General features: G+C 40.9%; 1 protein-coding gene across 1 annotated transcript in view; it reads right to left on the minus strand.

The window, feature by feature from the left end:
• stk32a (serine/threonine kinase 32A) overlaps positions 1-23,476 on the minus strand; it is a 136,491-nt gene that overhangs the window by 38,634 nt on the left and 74,381 nt on the right. The window contains exon 6 of the mRNA XM_079835834.1: positions 5,420-5,457. Within this exon, the coding sequence (XP_079691960.1) occupies positions 5,420-5,457 (38 nt within the window). The remainder of the gene's footprint in view (positions 1-5,419; positions 5,458-23,476) is intronic.

The raw sequence follows: 23,476 nt of genomic DNA on the forward strand, positions 1-23,476 counted from the left end.
AGGCCAAGTCAACACCTCAAACTCGTCCTCAAACCATTCCTGAACCATTTTTGCTTTGTGGCAGCGCATTATCTACTGAAAGAGCCACAGCCACCATGAAATACCGTTTCCATGAAAGGCTGTACATGGTCTCAACAATGCTTAGGTAGGTGGAACGTGTCAAAGTAACATTCACATGGATGGAGGACCCAAGGTTTCCCAGCAGAACATTGCCCAAAGCATCACTGCCTCCGCCGCCACGCCTTCTTCCCATAGTGCACTTGGTGCCATGTGTTCCCCAGGTAAGCCATGCACCCGGCCATCCACGTGATCATCAGACCAGGCCTCCTTCTTCCATTGCTCCGTGGTCCAGTTCTGATGCTCACGTGCCACTGTTGGTGCTTTGGGCAGAGGTCAGGGGTCAGCATGGGCACTGGTCAGCGGCTGTGCCGCCCCATACACAACAAACAGAGATGCTCTGTGTATTCTGACACCTTTCTATCAGAACCAGCATTAACTTCTTGAGCAGTTTGAGCTCCAGTAGCTCGTCTGTTTGATCGGACCACACGGGCCAGCCTTCGCTCCCCACGGGCATCAATGAGCCTCGGCCGCCCATGACCCTGTGGCCGGTTCTCCACTGGTCCTCCATGACCCTGTGGCCGGTTTTCCACTGTTCCTTCATGACCCTGTGGCCGGTTCTCCACTGGTCCTTCATGACCCTGTGGCCGGTTTTCCACTGTTCCTTCATGACCCTGTGGCCGGTTCTCCACTGGTCCTTCATGACCCTGTGGCCGGTTCTCCACTGGTCCTCCATGACCCTGTGGCCGGTTTTCCACTGTTCCTTCATGACCCTGTGGCCGGTTCTCCACTGGTCCTTCATGACCCTGTGGCCGGTTCTCCACTGGTCCTTCATGACCCTGTGGCCGGTTCTCCACTGGTCCTCCATGACCCTGTGGCCGGTTCTCCACTGGTCCTCCATGACCCTGTGGCCGGTTCTCCACTGGTCCTTCATGACCCTGTCGCCGGTTCTCCACTGGTCCTTCATGACCCTGTGTCCGGTTCTCCACTGGTCCTTCATGACCCTGTGGCCGGTTCTCCACTGGTCCTTCATGACCCTGTGGCCGGTTCTCCACTGGTCCTTCATGACCCTGTGGCCGGTTCTCCACTGGTCCTTCATGACCCTGTCGCCGGTTCTCCACTGGTCCTTCATGACCCTGTGTCCGGTTCTCCACTGGTCCTTCATGACCCTGTGGCCGGTTCTCCACTGTTCCTCCATGACCCTGTGGCCGGTTCTCCACTGGTCCTTCATGACCCTGTGGCCGGTTCTCCACTGGTCCTTCATGACCCTGTGGCCGGTTCTCCACTGGTCCTTCATGACCCTGTGGCCGGTTCTCCACTGTTCCTTCGTGACCCTGTGGCCGGTTCTCCACTGGTCCTTCATGACCCTGTGGCCGGTTCTCCACTGTTCCTTCGTGACCCTGTCGCCGGTTCTCCACTGGTCCTTCCTTGGAGCACTTTTGATAGATTCTGACCACTGCAGACCGGGAACACCCCACAAGAGCTGCAGTTTTGGAGATGCTCTGACCCAGTCGTCTAGACATCACAATTTGGCCCTTGTCAAACTCGCTCAAATCCTTATGCTTGCCCATTTTTCCTGCTTCTAAACACATCAACTTTGAGGACAAAATTTTCACTCTCTGCTTAATATATCCCCCCCTCTAACAGGAGTCTTATGAAGAGATAATCACCTGTCATAATGTTGTATGCCTGATCGGTGTATTTAATTTGCCAGTTTTGAAATATTTTCAATACAAAGATTGTAATGTTGGGATTTGTTTCATTACTTTTTACTGAAAATGAATACTTCCAGAACCAAGGCTACTGAAAGAGTGTGTGGCCATTGTTGCTTTCCATACAAAAGAGTATAAGAGAGAATAACAGATGCTGAGAGAGAAAGTAGAGGTAGAAAAAAAACCTCACAAGGCTTCTCTGTAGTCTTCAACCACCTGCTGTGTGTGTTAGTGTAGGGATGGGGTCATAGCCATCTTCATGTTTATATTCCTCTCCCTACCCAGCAAGCAATATCCGTCATTTCCCCGTCTCAGTTAACTATAGACCCGATATAGTCCGGCTATGAGTAACCCACTTCTAGCCGAAAGAACTGTTGTTTTCGGCAAAAATAACTTGCGAGATGTATGAAATTCCATCATAAGCAAAGTCAACAGTGATCATTTGCTTTCCTTTCTTTGACATGTTCATGTTCTAGACAACTAGTCTATTCTTGGGCTTTGGTTAGACGTCTATTACATTTTCACTGACAGCCCATATTTTGCCTTGTTTTAGCCTAGACGTCAGGGCTGTGTTTGGACGGCTATTAGACGTCTTCTAAATGCAGAATTGCTTGCTGGGTATAGTCATTTTGATGAAAAATTATGCAGTTTGCCATTTCTCCCTGACAACACTGGTTAGCCAAAGCTATGTGAAGCAAGAACGTCTCACTGCCATAAATAACCTTCAATGCCTTATCAAAGTGAATACCTACAGTTTTATTCTTTACAATAACATTTGAATGCAAAACTTGCCAGCAAGAACAAAGCAACAAAAAAAAAAAAAACCATCGAAAACCAAGTTGCAGGTCTGTTAGCATTTACACTCCAAAATGTAATGCACAGATCTATTTTGATATCCTGAATCAGATTTTGACCATGGTTATCACTATCAATCACTGCATTTTATAAAAAACTAATTGCGAATGGGTTATAAACAGAAAGCAAGCAAAGAGCGCTCTCTTTAAAATCACTGAAGCTGTCAGCCATCATGAGCTCATGTTATAATCTATGAATCTATGAAGTCTAGACTGCACAATGAATCTGTAAAACTTTAGAATAATGGTCCGTCAATAATAGGTAACTATGCAGGAAGTAATACAGGACTAATGAGTAGTACTGCATTAACACTTCAGCTACTACTACTAACTAATATAGAAACAAGCTGAACTAATAAGTAAGTAATATTGAATGTAGGTGATAGTACCATGTTAAGTAATCAATACTTACTGAATGAGATTAGCCTCATTAATAACTATTAACTAACTGACAAATTATAGTCTGAGACGTAATCAATCATCTTTTTTACTCTGATTAAGTTCAAAAAATGCATCACTAGTTACTCAAGGGTTACCTAATCTTTATGCAGGAACTACAAGTGATCTGATCCATTAAGATGGTTTTCACTTTAAAATAATAGTCCAGATCACTAGTAATCCTTGAAGAGTGACTAGGTAACTCTTGAGTAATTAGTGATGCATTTTATGACCATATTGAGAGTAAAAAAAGACAATTTCTCACATCTCAGACCCATTAATGTTGTGATTAGTAATTAATTAGTAATTCTTTATCATTTGTCATAGTTACCTATTAGTTCTTAGTGATACAAATCCCATTCAGTAATTATTGATGACCTAATAAGGAACTATCTTAGTCCTAAATTTGATATTACTTACTGATTGGTTAAGCTTGTTTCTATATTAGTTAGTAGTAGTAGCTGAAGTGTTAATGTAGTACTACTCATTAGTCCTGCATTTCTTCCTGCAAAGTTACCTATAAATGACGGACCATTATTCTAAAGTGTTACCAATTAATCTCAACAACAAATCTTTGGTTGGTCATTGCGTTTGGCAATCAACAGAGATGTCTGTGATTGGCTACTATACTATATAAGCCCCCCCAATCTCTATGGCATTCTTGTCTCTAAGGCCCAGTTTACACCTGGTATTAAGATGGATTTTGGTCGATCGGATCACAAGTGCTAAATACAGGTGTAAACAGGGCCTGAAACGCTTTGAGCTTGTCCACTTTCGTCCACTTCCAGAGGAAGTTGAAAACACATTGGACTGGATTGCTTTCGTAGTGTGAACGCTCATGTGGTCAAATGCACTGGAACAGCCTCTAAAAGACGCCCTACTCTCCTCCGACTGACCTAATGCTAAACATTATGGGACGCACGCTAGCCAGACGGGATTTAAACTCTCGGCTGGAGACCCAAGTTTGGTTTGAAGATGAGAAACGTCCCAAGCTCAAAGTTCTCTCTCCATTCCTGATGGACTCACAGCGTCCGGCTGGTCTTGTGTCTGTCAGAGCAGAAACTAAAGCTGATGCTGTGTGTGTTTCTCAGTCGTCTCCGCTCGTGTTCATATGGAAATTGCGTGGGCTTATTTCGTCCATTAGATTGAAAGATCTGAAAAAGCCCATACATTTACATTCATACATTCATAGACCCTCCCCTTGAAGAATTCAGGACAGAAGTGGTTCAAAGTGGGCAAAAGAGACGGATTAAAACACCAGGGCCCGTATTCATAAAGAATCTTAATGCAAAGAGTAGCTCCTAGTGACAAAACTCTAAGAAAATTCTTAGAAATGTGGGCGTTTACTCTTAAAATTAACTAAAAAATCCTAGTAAAGAAAAAAGTAATTCAGAAAGCATCTTAACCCCTAAAAGAGGTCTTCAGGTCAAATTTGTTAGGAGCACGGACAAGGACTTTTAAGAGGCTTAAGAGTTTCTTTAGCAGCGGAGAAAATGGCAGATGAAGAGGAAGAAGAAATGTGTTGCAGACGATGGATGACAGTGACTTAATAATACGCTATAGATTAGATCGTGCAGGGATCATGTTTGTTGCATTAAATCCAACTTTCAAACCACCAATTAAATAGACATGCCAGCAATCAGTGTAATTGGAAAGAGTGGAACAATGTTTATAATTCTAAGCCAATCAAATACCTTATAGGAAATTAACAGCATGGTAAATAATAAAAGGATTTATATACATATATATAATGTGTGTGTTTGTGTGAGTGTGAGTGAGAGAGAACGGTAAAATAGGACAATTTGCGCTTGTAATTTCAAAGTGAAGGCTTAGAATAGACCCTATACTTAAAAGCGCTCCTTTTCCCCCCTTTTTGGACAACCAACCAATCACAGTATTCAAAAGAAGACCCGCCTCTTCACTAAGATAAATATTTTTGTATTTTCCTTGCGCTCAGATCGGTCCAGAATAGCTCTTAAGCTAAGACTCCTACGTAAAAGTTTTGAAGCTAAATTAGGAGTTTTCTGAGAGGACTCTTAGGATCTTTATGAATACGGGCCCTGGTGTAAACAGGAATGTGTCTCCCTCGTCTACTTGATCAGATCCACCAAAAGCGTCCCAATACCAGGTGTAAACAGGGCCTGGTTTTAACACCTAGCATGTCTGGCATGAACGGTAGGGTGAATTCAGGGTGATTGGGATACTTTTTGTCATTGAGATGATTTGGGAAAAGCGTCCAATCTACCTGACTTCACCCTTCCTCTGAAGGGCTAGACAGTTTTAGCAATAGTAATAGTGATGCTTGTCCTAACAAGAAGCTCTAGCATAATGGTAATGTATAGTATCTTTGGGGCTTACCGTGCTCGTCCAGTAAAATGTTGTCTGGCTTAATGTCCCTGTGAACACATCAATAAAGTTCAGTTAGGACAAATGTTCTGTCGACTTGTCACGCTAACAATTCATCTGGATACAGCAGAAAACAAGTAAAGCATTGCATTAACGTCAGATGTAAAATGAAGAGGCACTCGTGCCTTATTTGTGTGGTTTGTTGGTGAGTTGTAGAGCATTCATTAATATGAAGATCCATTTCATTTTGGATGCTCCCTATGTAGGCAGTTAGAGCTAGAAAGCTCTGTAGGTTTTGAAACAGAGCTGGAGAACCAGGAACATTTCAAAGCAACAAACTTAAAAGACGCTTCTGTTACGCTAAACGGGAATCCGCGGACTAATTAGCGTCAACTCAAATCAAAGGGAGGAGATGCTGTTGACAGTTCACAAGTTTTCTCCACCAATCAGAACACAGCCTATAGGTGAGAAATGTCAAATGTGTTGAGTTTAATTAGCTGACATTTGCACAGTGCACACATTAAGCCAGGTTCACACATACTCCGTTTGCAGTGTGTATCGCGGTGCTTACTTATTTCCGTGGCCGTAACAGGACTAGAGTGTTTACACCGCACACAGAAGCGTATGCAGCAATAGTTTCCGCAGAGTCTATTTCTGCTGTGCTGCACGTGCTGAATTAAAGTGATCATTTGCATAAAAATAAACATGGATCATTGACACGTAATGTAGTAAATTCTCCATAGATGCATCTAATTAAAATGTTTCACAGTCAACACATTGCTTTTTGCACACTTTTACGAAGCTTGAAATGTGGACCAACATGAGGGTGACAGAATATTCTCTTTTAGGTGAAATATTTGGTAAAACTTTATTTTAAGGTGACGTAGTTACACGTTACTTCACATACTTACTATAGCATTAACCCTCTGGTGCTCTTCGGTCATTTCTGACCGGAAAATGTTCTGTTTTGAAATTTTAAAAGTCATTGCTTCATCGGAATAATATGAAACATGGTGATTTTTCTAGCATTAGGTATGTAAACACACCAAAAAAATTGGGGTCATGATTCAAGCATGCTAATTGGTCATAAAAATAAAAAAAATGCGTTCATTGTCTTCGGTCATAAATGACCGACCATAGGAAATGAATGGGAAATCGGCAAAAACACAAAAATTCTCAGAATATTTGTGTGTACAATCTACAAATCGGCCACAATGCTGAAAAAAAGTACACAGCAGTAAAGAGGTGACACTCTAAAACATCAAGAGTGTGATATTGACACACGTACACTTATATACACACACACACCTATGAAAAACTGAACCTATGAACCACATTTTGAATTAAAAAAATCACAGCTTCATCAGAATGATATGAAACTTGGTGGCTTTTCTAGCATTAGGTATGTAAACACACAAAAAAAATTGAGGGCATGATTCGAGCATGCTAAGTGGTTGTAAAAAAAATACTCCAACTTGTGCTCTTCGGTCAAAAATGACACCATAGGGAATGAATCTGCAAAAACACAAATTCACAGAAAAAATCTATATTTCTAACAAAACAAATATCTAAAACTTTATAATAAATAGTCTTTGAGATGTTTAAAATATATATTCAAATCCATCAACAACAAAAAAATCATTAAATGTGTTCAAAACAGAACTAGTGAATTCTCAAGCCTCTCCATAGAGACCTCTAGTGATTACACCCATGGTTGCATGATTTCTTAAATAATTCCAAAAGAGGGCGCTAATCTGCCTTCAAAAAAATATATTTTGAAGGCCTAGTCTCTATTTTAACCTGAAATACTGCAATAATTAAAAAATAATAATAATAATAATTACAAAAAACAAATCTTGTATAATTTTCAATGGCAAAAATAGACCATATTTATTGCATAAATATTAAAAAATACCATCTCAAAATACAAAATTAAAAACAAAAAATATTATTGAAGAAAAATAAATTGCTTTGGTTTTCCTGGGGCGGAGGAAATGTAATTTTTAGGTGTCCAGTCACTTATGACCGGGAAGACAACCAATGCAACCCCTTAACGAAGAGCACCAGAGGGTTAAAAGTAAATTATGCATAATTACAAACATCTACCGCTAAACCAAACCTTAACTCTAACCTTCTCTAGTAAGTACATGTAGTTCATCATTTTTCTTGTCCTCAAACAAAAACACAACACATAGTGACAATGTTACCCCAAAATGCTAAGTTTTAAAGGGTACCTATTATGCCCCTTTTTCCAAGATGTATTATAATATTAGTCCCCAGATTGTGTCTGTGAAGTTTCAGCACAAAATACCCCACAGCTCATTTATTATACCATGTTGATGTCTGTACCATGTCTGTTTGGTTTTGTTTATCATCTCTATTATGCTCACGTGACATTGCAGTTCTTCATCATCAAGTTTATGATCTGCATGTGTTTTAAAGCCATATCAGTCTAAACTTCTGATATTTGGTTTTCTGAGTGCACACACACAGAAAGCTGTGTGTCAGACGGAGCGTCCCGTGAGTGTTAAACTAAGTTCTCTTTCACGTCTTATTGTGCTTAAACTGTCAAATACACTCACGGTTATGTCAAAAACACACAGTTCACATAAACACAGTCGGTTATGTCTGTGAACGTAAAGAAATCACATATGTGTATTAGATCTGTGTATTAAAGTGGCATCAGTGTAATATACAGTACCTAATGCTATATCTGCTGTTAATATGAATCAAACAACAGAAGAAAAACTGAAAATCACTCACTGCTCTTGACTGAATAACTTTAGTAGCTTTAATATTACATTTCTTACTTGAATTCTGCTGTTAAATGGAGATGAACATGGCGGACTGTGTACAGCTCACTAAGGGGAGGAGCTATGCTAACAGGGCGGAGTCCGTCAGCAGTCGTGGGCGTGGCCTGTTTCAATGTGCCATCACATTAGGCTTGTTCGACTTGATACAGCGATGCGCAGACCGATCGGCGTCTGATTTGAAACAGTGCATGCCGGTTAGGTTAGTTAAATTTTGTCCGACTTGAGGCAGCGCCGACACCACGTGACTGACATATGCCATCAAAGCACCGGAAGAGCGATTCGAGAGCAGCCGGCTGGTTCATTCTGCGCAGTTTCTCCAGAACGGCTGCACGAGCTTTGATGATGGTTGTTTTTGCCAGACGGGCCGGTCTGAGTATTTCACAATCTGCTCAGTTACTGGGATTTTCACACACAACCATTTCTAGGGTTTACAAAGAATGGTGTGAAAAGGGAAAAACGTCCAGTATGCGGCAGTCCTGTGGGCGAAAATGCCTTGTTGATGCTAGAGGTCAGAGGAGAATGGGCCGACTGATTCAAGCTGATAGAAGAGCAACTTTGACTGAAATAACTACTCGTTACAACCGAGGTATACAGCAAAGCATTTGTGAAGCCACAACACGCACAACCTTGAGGCGGATGGGCTACAACAGCAGAAGACCCCACCGGGTACCACTCATCTCCACTACAAATAGGAAAAAGAGGCTACAATTTGCACAAGCTCACCAAAATTGGACAGTTGAAGACTGGAAAAATGTTGCCTGGTCTGATGAGTCTCGATTTCTGTTGAGACATTCAGATGGTAGAGTCAGAATTTGGCGTAAACAGAATGAGAACATGGATCCATCATGCCTTGTTACCACTGTGCAGGCTGGTGGTGGTGGTGTAATGGTGTGGGGGATGTTTTCTTGGCACACTTTAGGCCCCTTAGTGCCAATTGGGCATCGTTTAAATGCCACGGCCTACCTGAGCATTGTTTCTGACCATGTCCATCCCTTTATGAGCACCATGTCCCCATCCTCTGATGGCTACTTCCAGCAGGATAATGCACCATGTCACAAAGCTCCAATCATTTCAAATTGGTTTCTTGAACATGACAATGAGTTCACTGGACTAAAATGGCCCCCACAGTCACCAGATCTCAACCCAATAGAGCATCTTTGGGATGTGTTGGAACGGGAGCTTCGTGCCCTGAATGTGCATCCCACAAATCTCCATCAACTGCAAGATGCTCTCCTATCAATATGGGCCAACATTTCTAAAGAATGCTTTCAGCACCTTGTTGAATCAATGCCACGTAGAATTAAGGCAGTTCTGAAGGCGAAAGGGGGTCAAACACAGTATTAGTATGGTGTTCCTAATAATCCTTTAGGTGAGTGTATGTTGAACTTTATTCTTGTACAAACAGAGTACATAAATGAAAATGTCTGTGTATTTGACAAATATTGCATTTATTTCACTTCAGCTGTGATAAAATATGCAAACACAGCGCGAGCGTCACTACGGGAAGCAGAAATGATCCGACTTCACGTCTCCGTTTGCAGCTCCTCCCCGCCTGCACGCGATTACTCACGGCGATCGGTTGCATCCGGCCGCAGCCGATGTCCAACACACCTATTGACTACATTTCTGAACGGCTCATTTTGAGATTTTCAGATTTATGGGGAAAATAACAAATGGAGTATAGATGGATTTTTACCACAATAGGGTGGTTGTGTACACACTGCAGACACATAAATATGTTCAAAAACAATACAAAAGTCAATTTTTCATAATATTCCCCTCCCAAGTATACTTGATTTAAGTTTATATTGACTTTCTGCCAAAATGAGGCAAACAACACATGATATTAAAATATCAGACACAGCTGCTTCATCGATAACCCATCTTCTATTTCTGCCCACTATTGAGACATTTCAGCAACGACTGTCCAAAGGTGTTCCATCCCCCTCCATTATCCAGGTGCTTTGAGTTAAGTGGACAGCTGGCTTTAGCTGCAGTAGCCGGATGGCACACTCATCACTTATCAATTGACTAAGATATCTTGGAGTCGATTCAAAGGCATCACCAATAAAAAAGTGACATGGGAAGTCATCACGAGTTCCTCCTCCACACCTCGCACACCTGACCTTTCTCAGAGCTCAATGGCAGTGTTATCTGACCACCCTGAGAGCAGTGGGCCGGGCAAACCGATCCACAGGCCTTTTCTTTCGCTTGACTGCTCCAACAACCTATTAGCAGGATCTAATGGCCTCATTACATCACATATCATGATGAGGGCTGTAAGTGAGCTGTCCGCCCGGTTACCGGATCCCTGTTGATATACGAAGGAACAGAGGGACAGCTGGAGTCCGACACACAACCTCTTCAATAACAACCCTTTGTTGGCATCTGAACGTTTGCTAGTGGTGCATGATGAAGAGAGATGGCTGCCCTTGAGCTTTACTGGACAAAGCTGGACATGTGTACTGACCCTTTGTCCAATAATACGATCTTTATGATTAGAATGTCCCACGTGTTGACCAATACTAGCAATTGCAAGCAAAAAAGTGTCACCGAAAGGTTACTTAATAAAAAAGAAACCCTTCAAAATGTCCCGCCCCAACCTCCTTTTTCCATATGAAATACGTCAACGCTGAAAACAGAAACATGCATAGCTGTCAAGCAATTTCATGGGGTCGTTATCGTTGATAATCATTAATAATCAGTGATTATGAGACGTAAAAGACAAGATGGAAGTTCCATTGGGCCTCATTTATGAAACGAACGTCCAACAGAAAATTGGGCGTACGTACGGCCGTTTCCACACAAAACTCGGCATTTATCAATATGGACGTGAGCGGTGGCTACTTCAGGTCTCAGCTCGTGCACAGAAGTTTTAGAGTTAGCGTGAACTTGCAATGAGAGCAGTTTGATCATTTCAAGATTATTTTCCTGATTGACGACCAAAGCTCATTAGTCGAGCCGTTAAAATTAGAATATCAGATTAAATTAGCTTTACATGCGCAAAAAGCAGCATAAACAACAGAACATGAGGATTCACACACCGTCACATCACACACCTGCAGTGAATGGAGAAAAACTGAATAAAATTAACTATAAAAAAGCAATAAAATAAATAGGACTACACAAAATATATTTCACTGAAATAATTAACATATTTGTATTGTATTGTACCGCATTGTATTTGTTTTCTTTATATCTTTATTTTATTCAATCCAACGGATCGTGCATTAGGGCTGCAAGCTTTAGGGAAAAAAAATTCTAATTGCGATTATTCTGGTCAAAATTGCGATTTGCAATTTAAAATGCGATTATTTTTTTTAACAAATGAAAAGTGTGTGTATATATATATATATATAACATTTTGTGCTTATATATTATGACTAATATTGCTAATAATATATAATAATATTAAACAAAATAAGAAATATTACTATTACAATAACATTTTCATTATTAAAAATACAACAATTGAGTATTTAAGAATAAATATAGCAAAATAATACTAATTATAACATTTATATTTTACAGAAAACTTATTTTACAAAAAAATGCACATGCAAGCAGCCTATGACTAAAAATGTCTAAGGATTTATTAAAAAATATTATATTATTGTTATTATAAAAATCTGTGATATCAATTTCTTAATTTTTGTCAGGAGGTGTGCAAAATCAAGAACGAGTCTTTATATCTTTAAAGGGGCTATATGCAACTTTTTCCCCAAAATAAACGTAACAATAGCCTTTTTATTTTACCATTTATGACTCAAACATCTCCTGATGAGCATACTGACACCTTGTCCGCTTACAGTGGGTGCACCTATAAGCCTGTATCCTATTTTTCCTATTTTCTGGCGGGTCGTCTTTTCCCGCGCTGTCTGCGGATGTGACGTCACCACCGCTGCGAGAGCGAGCAGAAAATGAGAGCAGTTCTGTTTTTTGGCCACAGGTGTCAGTCGCGAGTTTAAATTTCAGAAAAACGCATATAGCCCCTTTAATATGAAATATGAGCCTCTTATACATCCACTGTGGGGAAAAAACTCCTGTACACTGGAGAAAAACATATGGATTGTCATATACATTTATTTAGAGAGAAGTATTATTTTTCCTATTTTTATTTTAAATCCCAAATAGGATGGAGTGAGCACTGCTGGGCACTAAACACACTCATGTTTCATTCATACTGTAGGCCAGAGGGCGCCCTCAAGCAGAAACGCCACATACGCCTCAGAGAGAAGTAACCCCTTTTTTCAAACCCACTCTAACACATGAATGTTAATGTTTCTATTTGTTTTCTATGTTTTCAATTTCATTAAAATTGCAGCCTTTACGCTTTCATAATCACACATAAGCCAAATCGACTAGCCCCATCGCACATGCAGCACCTCACTGCGTGCACACACAACATATCAGTTCTAGCGTTGTTAACTTGAAACTTCAGACATTCATTATCAAACTAAAATGCAGTCAACCAAACATAAAAGTTACACTGCTCAAATGAAATGTTCGGCTGTAAAATCAGCACGGCAGCGCCCGACCACACACATCTTTGCACATGTGAAGGATGCTGTTTTCCGTGGATATTGGAACACGATCCAAGCCTTTACATAATGCATAAGTTTAGCAAAACTAACTTGTCCGAATCCACTTTTGCTTGTTTGCCGACAGGAAAACCGGTCGGCGCACCAGGCGCATGGTCCAAAATGGTTGTGCCTAGTCTCTTAATGAGTCATGGGTGTGTTTTGGGCGTAACGAGCAACAAACCAATCAGAGTCTCATCTCCCATTCCCTTTAAAAGCCAGTTGTGCCCGCACCATGGCGGATTCGCTATTTACATGGCGGAATTTGCGGGCGGAAAGACTGAACGCTTCTCCAGAGAGGAATCCTTCATTTTTAATATAAAAAAATGTGTGTGTGTGCTGCTGCGCATCCCTGTGTGTGTAATAATCAGAGTGTACGTGCGTTGAGCACCGCCTACAGGCTCATATTACCAACACGCCCTTTAAATAACACAAAAAATACTGCACTATTGACTTTAGGCCAGGTTTTTGTTGGTCAACGGCTCAGCTGTTTTCAGTTCCTCAAAATAGCAGCACACCAACAATGCTCCTGAACACACCTGGTTTTCAGACCAGCACGCCCATGGGTGAACAGATGGATCAGTGCATTTGCTATTTAAACAACGTGACGCTGGACATGAAAATGATAACTGCGTCGAGCTGAAACCAGCAAAAAACACTATGATAGGGCCCTGAAGGTCTGGCTATGCGAAGCTAGTTCATGTTAAATAATTTAGTTAACTAATTTTAACAAATGAAACCTTTTATTAAAGTGTTACCAAGACTTGTATCAAAAAACAACATAAAATATAAGATTTTAAACTTTGAACTGTAGTATACACTCACCTAAAGGATTATTAGGAACACCATACTAATACTGTGTTCGACCCCCTTTCGACTTCAGAACTGCCTTAATTCTACGTGGCATTGATTCAACAAGGTGCTGAAAGCATTCTTTAGAAATGTTGGCCCATATTGATAGGATAGCATCTTGCAGTTGATGGAGATTTGTGGGATGCACATCCAGGGCACGAAGCTCCCGTTCCACCACATCCCAAAGATGCTCTATTGGGTTGAGATCTGGTGACTGTGGGGGCCATTTTAGTTCAGTGAACTCATTGTCATGTTCAAGAAACCAATTTGAAATGATTGGAGCTTTGTGACGGTGCATTATCCTGCTGGAAGTAGCCATCAGAGGATGGGGACATGGTGGTCATAAAGGGATGGACATGGTCAGAAACAATGCTCAGGTAGGCCGTGGCATTTAAACGATGCCCAATTGGCACTAAGGGGCCTAAAGTGTGCCAAGAAAACATCCCCCACACCATTACACCACCACCACCAGCCTGCACAGTGGTAACAAGGCATGATGGATCCATGTTCTCATTCTGTTTACGCCAAATTCTGACTCTACCATCTGAATGTCTCAACAGAAATCGAGACTCATCAGACCAGGCAACATTTTTCCAGTCTTCAACTGTCCAATTTTGGTGAGCTTGTGCAAATTGTAGCCTCTTTTTCCTATTTGATAGGTGAGTGGTACCCGGTGGGGTCTTCTGCTGTTGTAGCCCATCCGCCTCAAGGTTGTGTGTGTTGTGGCTTCACAAATGCTTTGCTGCATACCTCGGTTGTAACGAGTGGTTATTTCAGTCAAAGTTGCTCTTCTATCAGCTTGAATCAGTCGGCCCATTCTCCTCTGACCTCTAGCATCAACAAGGCATTTTCGCCCACAGGACTGCCGCATACTGGATGTTTTTCCCTTTTCACACCATTCTTTGTAAACCCTAGAAATGGTTGTGCGTGAAAATCCCAGTAACTGAGCAGATTGTGAAATACTCAGACCGGCCCGTCTGGCACCAACAACCATGCCACGCTCAAAATTGCTTAAATCACCTTTCTTTCCCATTCTGACATTCAGTGTGGAGTTCAGGAGATTGTCTTGACCAGGACCACACCCCTAAATGCATTGAAGCAACTGCCAAGTGATTGGTTGATTAGATAAATGCATTAATGAGAAATGTAACAGGTGTTCCTAATAATCCTTTAGGTGAGTGTATATACTTTAAATACTTGTATATGTAATAAGTATATATCTAATATGTCAGTATTCATTATTGGGTTTAGGGTGATGAACATGGCCTTTCTACAGTCCTAAATTGAATGCAAACATCAGCTTAGAAAACGAATCCCATCTGAATAGTGCAAATTTAGAATGGATATGTTAATAATAATTTTGGTCTTTCCTATCCACCCACTACATCCTGTTTTGAAGAGCCTTGTCTCTTAAGATGTTGTTAATTGCAGAGTACTCTAGTGTTAATAATTCAAGTGGCTGTGAGCAACAAAAAAGAGGAAAAAAACCAGGGTGTATTGTTTTCATCTCTAGCCTAGGCGGAGCAGGGGTGGCCGTCTCAGGGGAGATCTTCCATTATAGAGACGGAAATGCACTGGAGGGTGATAAACACTTGTGTTGTTTCTCATGTAGTATTACAGGATTTTTTTTCTACTGGCTCGGTTAGTCTAGTGGTATAAATGTTTGCCTGCCCCACCTAAAAACGTAATAAATAAAGTAAAACAATTATTGTTTTTGTTTATTTTAACCCAAGTGCCCGTGTATTCCAATAAATAGGATGTGACACCAACATTTTAAATACCATTGAAATTCCACAATACCAATTTCAATACCACAACAAAAACTACTAGCCTACCTAATATACATTTCAAAGATTATTAAAGACAACAGTCAGTAATAAAATAAGAACAAATAAACAAATCACAAGCAATAGACCCTTTTCACATTTCCGGGTTTCTCAGAGCGGAAGTCGTCATAGTTGGGTTAAATATTATAGCTGTGAATGAGAGAATACATTAAATATTTTTTGTGTGCCCATTTGCTCACATAGCAAAAGAAAAACGCCACAGTAGTGATTTCACAACTTTCAAAAAAGAGGGAAAAAATAGAGTGAGATTGATAACGGCAGTGAAAAGAGAGAAATATGTACGTTTTTACCTTCACTCCCATAGACGCTATAACTAAACACCCTCACAGCAGCGGTAACTTGTTTATTGTTATTTGATGTAAAAGTTATCAAATACAAAGTATTAGTGTTATAAATGTACATATATTTTTTTTTAAATGAAAATACAAAAAACGTTGCAGGATTTACGATATGGATGACCGTTAAAACGCGTCATCGCAGTCTGTGAAAATAAATACAATAATAATGAATAATAACACTGCATGGTCTTCACTGTATAACTTCAATGCTATTTTAAAGGCTCCTAATTTAGTTTTGGAGTCTCCAACAACAGGTTTACATGCATCAAAAGTCAAAAAACACTTTTCATAATAAACGTTGCCCATGATTCTCAGACGTCTCTCTAAATCCCTCCTTTCCATGAGCTGCTCTGCTCTGATTGGTCAGATGGACCAGTCTGTTGTGATTGGTCTACTCCGCTCTGATTGGTCAGATGGCCCAGTCTATTGTGATTGGTCTACCGCTTACAGAGCATGTTGGAAACAAGAGCTCATTACCATAACTGAACTCCAGCTCCGTCCGGAGGCTTCCTAAAGCTCAGTGATTGTACACACTGTAAAGACAGTAACGATAACGTCGATTTTACCATATCAATTTCAGTGCAAATCTGATGATGAAACATTGGAAGAACTAGTTATTCAACCGGAACCTCCATGAGTTTCTCAGTGATACGCTACTCAGTTTGAGGTTCATTATGAGATGTTGCAGCTGTAATTCCTCACCATCAGCATTAGCAAGAGTGTGTACCCTTCAACAAAGCCTTGTTTCTAATTTATTGCAGTGCACATGTGGGAACTTTATCAATAACAGCGCATACATTAGCCCAGCATTAACGTGAATGACTACAACAAATCTTGCTCCATCCTTTATCTTTACTCAAAGTAGTAAGAACGACAGACAATCTGCATTAATAGACTTTTAGGTAATACATCTGGCCCACATCTGATTAGCAGAAGTATTTCATATTTTGACCACCCGGTAGAAAATATATACATCAACAATTATTCATACTGACAGGTTGTGATTCTGAGGAGCTGGTCCAAATATTCAAGAGCAAGTGTTTTGCAAATCCGTCATTGAACTCCCAGATTTCAATTACCCGCATTGTAAAGGACCCCACTCATCCCTCCCACAGTCTCTTCCAGCTCCTGCCATCAGGAAGACGGTACCGGTGCATCAAAGCTCTCGCTCCACCAGAATGCTCAACAGCTTTGTCCCCCAGGCTGTGAGAGCCCTGAACTCAAATCACCCCATCCACCTCTGAAAACACCATACAAAACCTCCTGAAAACATGGACTGTCTCAGCTCTGCACGTGAACGGGTAGGGGTGTCTCGATTCTCTTTTGGCTGGAGTGGTAGGGGTAAGGGGAAGGGCCAGATAGCCCTTCAAACGAAGATTTTTCAGGACCACACTTCGAACGAAGGGTTATGAGGAGTTTCCCTCCACCAACTACCGTCCGTGCTGCTAGAATGTGTGTGTTGGAACGATCACTTGCATGTCGCCTGCCTGCCAGTTTCTCTGTAGCTTGCTAAACGCACTATTTGATTTGAACACATATTAATAATAATTAAAAAATATACTATATCCGGTCATCCTTCATAACGCAGTCGATATTTACATCACATATCGTCTGTAAACTCTTGCATTACCAAGGCAACGACTAACGACATATAACGTATGAACATTATCGCAGCACCACAGTAGATAACGAAAACATATCCGTACCGGCCGGCTCGGATCAGCACGGAATGGAACGGTTAATAAACAAAGAAAAAAACGGCTTCACTAGTCTTGAATGTTCTGTATCATTCTGTATTTTTTTAGGAAACTCTAGCTCATACGTTTTTGAACTAAAAAAGACCCCCGTTTTATTAAGTCCAAATACAGCGCAAAACTCTGTTGGGAGTGAGCAATTTGTTAAATGTGCACTTCATTGCTGTTTATACTGGTTGAATGTCACAAGACACTAATAAAATAAACGTGTGATGACGTGTAATGGTATAGTAGTGGTGTCCCATTTCTTAGGGGAATATTTTCACCCCTACTGTCTGTCTGGCAGTCTGTTTCAAGGGGCAAGGGGAACGGGATGTAGGGGTAGGGGAAGGCGAAGGGGTATAAATTAGAATCGGGATCGGGCCTAAAGCTCAACATGACTTGACTTGAACTTGACTTGATTTGAGAAACAGTCGCCAGTAAAATGGCATTTGAATGCGGGTCAATTTGTTTGCGGACAATGTACAACATACACAAATATAATTTCTAGTGACATAGAACACAGTGGGATTAGAATTACAAACGACTCGTTTAGGCGATTCAGAGTTGATTCTTTCTTTTGGGAGACAATTACTTTTTTATTACGGACTTTCGGCTTTACAACTTTGCAGAACGTTTACATTCACAAACAGCGATATTACACACTGCATGAAAGGGAATATTCGAAAAAACATAACAGGGGCACTTTAATGTCGAGGCTTGTATTAACAGATATACTGATATACTGTACTAAAATATACTGCCATTAAGAAAACATAATTTATATTTATATAAAAAGAGATGATTGGGTAGTGGGCTAAACTTACTGTATGGAATTACAAGAGGAGGAGCTAGTTTCCTGCCAGTGCGCCAATTTTTTTTATAGCGATAGCACTGTTGCGAATGTGAAACTTAAATATAATTATATTTTATATTAAATACGTCTACGGCGCATCCACCCCCAGACAGCAACATAGTGTCGGCCCAGATCCAGTCCACATCTGGTACGCATTGAATCCACATGTACCAGATCTGGCCTGACACTATGTTGCTGTCTAGTACCCCTTTTCCAACAGCATGAACCGGGTGCTAGTTCAGAGCTAGTGCTAGTGCCGGTTCGGAGTTGGTTCGACTAATGAGCCTTATAAGAACCAGTTTGCCTTTCCACGGGCTAGAAAGCCACCACAGAGCCAGTCTTACGTCACTGTATACGTCTCATCTTTCTCAGCAGCGCTTGTGAGGCAGCGGGATACACAAACACACCAGGCTTGTTCGAAATGCATCGACGCTGTGCAGACGATCAGCATATGATATCAAAGTACCGCAATAGTGATTCAAAAGCACAAGGAGTTGTACGCTCTCATACTTTGATGTCATACGGCAATCGGTCTGAACAGCATCGATGCGTCTCGAACAAGCCTTCCATCAACAATGGCGAACGTTGCGTTACTATTAATGCACTAGGCTTAACGATCCTACATCGGCATCAAAACAGTGAATCCAACGCATTTGTGCAGCTCGCTGTAATCTGTATAGACGGAGAGTACAATCAAGCTGCTTTTAGTTTGATTAGCTGCTATTTCAAAAATGGCGGTCACAAGTTTGTGTTTGTCTTGTTGGTCATGGTAACCCCGCCCACAGCCCCTGACGCAAGCGGTTCTTACTTCTAGACCAGCGATGTTTTGGTGCTTCTTAAGAATCACTTTTCCCGGTTCAGAGCTGGTGCTTTGGGTGTCGAAAGACAAAAGAACCGATTTGAAACTAGGCTCTGGCCTTTTTGCTTCCCCTCCCCTTCCATTCTATCATCTTCTCAGTTACCCACGCCCACAAAAGGTTATCAAAGCGCGGTCAAACGTGTGTGTCTCACTCACTGTCATTTGGTGCTAATGATGAAATGGTCTATTACCTCATATTTGAGCAAAAACCCATCAACGTCTAAAGGTCCGAAAGAGCGATGACAGATCAAGACTCAGAACAAGATAAAGAGCAGACGAGTGAAGGGCCAAATCCTGCAGCTAAAAATAAAAAATATTTTATTCTGTACAGAATGGCTGCAATAATTTCTGTGGCTAATGAATTGAATTGTGTATATTGTATACAGTGTGGAGCTACAGCAGGAAACACAACATTTGTTCAAACTTTAAACACAAAACTATAAAACTCTGCTGTGAAAGTATTAAAGTGCCCCTATTATGGAAAGTAAGAGTCAATTGAACAAATCGTTTTTTTAATGAATCCCAAGCCGTTTCGTTCTGACGTCAGGACGAAACATTAGCATATTGCCCGTCCACTTATTGCAAGACACCAGGGAAAACTTGAACCCCCTCAAACACTGCAGCGGATACTAGAGAGCATCGTCGAGAAGACAATGTGCTCTACAATGTGTTTATTGTGTTTCATATTGTGTCTGACTAACCGGCTAACTCAAATACTACTGTAAATCAGCTATGGGCTACATTATTACCTAAAACTGAGTCTATTAATGCAGATTGTCTGTTGTTCTTACTACTTTGAGTAAAGATAAAGGATGGAGCAAGATTTGTTTGCAAACTTTAATGTTCATCAGTCATTCACGTTAGTGCTGGGCTAACGTATGCGCTGTTATTGATACGGTTCCCGCATGTGCACCGCAATAAATTACAAATACACACTCAGGCTTGTTAATGGACACACACGTATTAATGCTGATGGTGAGGAATTACAGCTGCAACATCTCATAATGAACCTCAAACTGAGTAGCGTATCACTAAGAAACTCCTGCTCGAGGTTCAGGTTGATTAACTAGTTCTTCCAATGTTTCATAATCAATTCAGACTCGCACTGGGATTGGTGTAAAATCGACGTCATCGTTACTGTTTTTACAGTGTGTACTAAGCTGAGCTTTAGGAAGCCTCAGGACGGAGCAGGAGTTCAGTTATGGTAATGGTAGGGCTGTAACGATTTGACCAAAAATTAAAACCTCGATTAATTGAACATTTGACCTCGATTACGATCAATGAACGATTATTTTGCTTCTTTTTTTTTTGCCCTCATAAGGTTTTGAGTAAGTTAACTGATAAGGTTTGTACTGTAAATATTTTCTACTATTAAAGGTGGATTTTTTTTTCTAATGAAAAAGTGCATTTCTTTGTGATTTTAAAATACTTGAAGGAAACGGTTCACTTTCATGGGGCAGATTTCTGTTTGTTGTATATCAGATACAGATACATTACCACAGTAGGCCTACATTACATTTATCTGAATGCATCAATGAGAGAGAGATTGTGTGTGAATTACTCATATCGTCTCTATTCATTATGAAGCTGTGGTTTGTACTTACTGCAAAGGTATTAAAATGTATGCCTATAACGGTTGAGTTTCTTAGCTACTTTAGTGACTTTACTTTAGTCACAGGACAGCGTTGACACTGCGTTTCTGTGCTCCTCTGCGCGCGATCTTCGTGTGATGTGCGAGCTTCTGTCTGAGTGTTCGTTTGTCACAATATATCAGGCATTAGTTCAACATAACACACATCTGATGGTCGAAACTCGCTTTAATGTTTAAACTGGCAGGGCTTAAACCACATACAAATGACAAGCTTTGTGAGGACGCAGGTGAGAGATCTGCCTTCAGGGCGCGCGCGCGTTATCAGAGACGCGACACGGCTCGGCTCTCGGTGTCACAGAAAGAAGCTGAGCACTGAACGGAGAAGTTTTCCGTATTGTTGTTTTTGAATAGTGCACAATCGCTTTAAATGTTGAAACTGGCAAGCCTTTAAACGCATACTTGACAAACTTTATGAGCACGAAAGTCAAAGCGATCTGGGAGAAAATTAATCTGTTTTGATCTTTGATGCATGTAAACTTGTTGTTGGAGACTTTATAGTAGCATAATAGGGGCACTTTAAACATAAACTTTGCAGAGATACATGTACATGCACAGCCCTTCTCGTCATTGGCTTTAAACGAAAATAGACTGCAAGTCGAGCCTCTGAGATGACCAAACTTTTGGCAAAGTTCAACATGGCTTATCTCATCATATCACAAAAAGGGAGATGCCCTTCACGAATACACAGATGTGTCTACGAAGGACTGCCAGATTATTTATGCATGGATAATCAGAATGGGCCAACCAGTTAACATCCAGATTGGCAATGATTGGGAATGTTTACAACCTCTTCAATATGGTCTGGAAAACAGACCATTTCAGCAGCAAGACCATGAGGGAGTTCAAGGCCCTTGGGGAAGAATTAAGAGTTAAAGTGAATACCCCATACAAGTGGAGTAAAAGGAACACGTTGGCTACCACATGTGTCTAGAGCTTTGGATACATTGGTAAAAACTGGACAGAGAGGAGGTTCTCTTCAGGACCCTGGGGAGTTTACTGCAGTCTATGTGCACATGGACCACTTGGCCTGTGCATCAGCAAGCACAGACATTGCTAGTATGGACATACAATTAGGTAACTATCTATTGTGATGATAATCATTTAGCATTATTAAATGTTAAGCAAGTTTTCTCTTTGGTGCTGTATTTCAGATCAAGAAGACACAGGGCCCCGGCAGCAGACGAGACGCAAGTGTTTTTTTGCTAGTTTCAGCCCGACGTTATCATTTTCACGTCCAGCGCCACGTTGTTTAAATAGCAAATGCACTGGCGCCCATCTGTTCACCCATGGGCGTCTGGTCTGAAAACCAGGCGTATTCAGGTGCATTGTTGGCGTGTTGCTATTTTGAGGAACTGAAAACGACTGCGCCATTGACCGACAAAAAGTCAATAGGGCCGTATTTTTTGTGTTATTTAAAGGGTGTGTTAGTAATATGAGCCTATAGGCGGTGCACAATGCATGTACAATGTAAAAGATTATTATTGTGTACATATTTAGTTAAAGCGTTCAGTCTTTCTGCTCGCAAACTCCGCCATGTAAATAGCGAATCCGCCATGGTGCGAGCACAACTGGCTTTTAAAGGGAATGGGAGATGAGACTCTTATTGGTTTATTGCACATTATCAAATCAAATCAACATTTATGTTTATGGCACGTTTAAAAACAACACAAGTTGACCAAAGTGCTTTACACTCCCAACTTTATAAAAAATTAAAAAAAAAGACCAATACAAATTGACAATACACCCAATACATGTCACTTCTCAGACTCCAAGCCCCTATGGGCAGTTGTTAGCAAGAGAGAAGAGATGCATTTTCAACTCTGATTTAAAACATTCCAACAAGTCATAGGAACTAATATGAGGAGTAAGGCTATTCCAGATGCGTGGCGCTGCCACAGAGAAAGCATGATCTTAGGGTTTTTCCTACATTGAAAAAATGTTGGCGGCCGCCAAAACTAATTTTTGTCCCGCCAAAGCCTTATTTGATCAATTATTGTGATTTATGAGTGATGTAGATGACTGCTGTGCTTGAGGGCGCATGTTAACTGATGACAGAGAGGACGATCAGAGAGCCCTCCCCCGCACGCACGCTTCAAAATAAGCACCGTCTTAGCTTTCTAATATTTCATATATTACGTTAATCAAAATCAAAAGGTCGGAAGACCGAATCTATGTTGCACGTGGCACATTCGGACATTTTTTTTCCTTGAATTACCGCTGGATGTGAATTGCACTCAAAAAACGTTGACTCTTCTATGACCAGCTGACATAGACCATACTTTCAATAATGGAAACAAATCATATCCAGTTATGAAGTGTTTTCTGTGTGTTGACAAATCTTTCGCAATGTTCTAACAGACGGGATTCGCACACAACGCGTCTGCTAATGTCCGATTCGCGACCTAATCACTGTTGCCAACAAATTTTCAGGGGAAGTTGCTAAAGGCAGATTGAGTTGTTGCTAAAAGTTGTTAAATAACGTTGTGACGTCATTGCGCTATGATGTCATTACGTAATCGCAAGGCAAAACTACGCCATTA

The sequence above is a fragment of the Gobio gobio genome (genome assembly GCF_949357685.1).
Source record: "Gobio gobio genome assembly, chromosome: 14".
Classification (NCBI taxonomy): Eukaryota; Metazoa; Chordata; class Actinopteri; order Cypriniformes; family Gobionidae; genus Gobio; species Gobio gobio.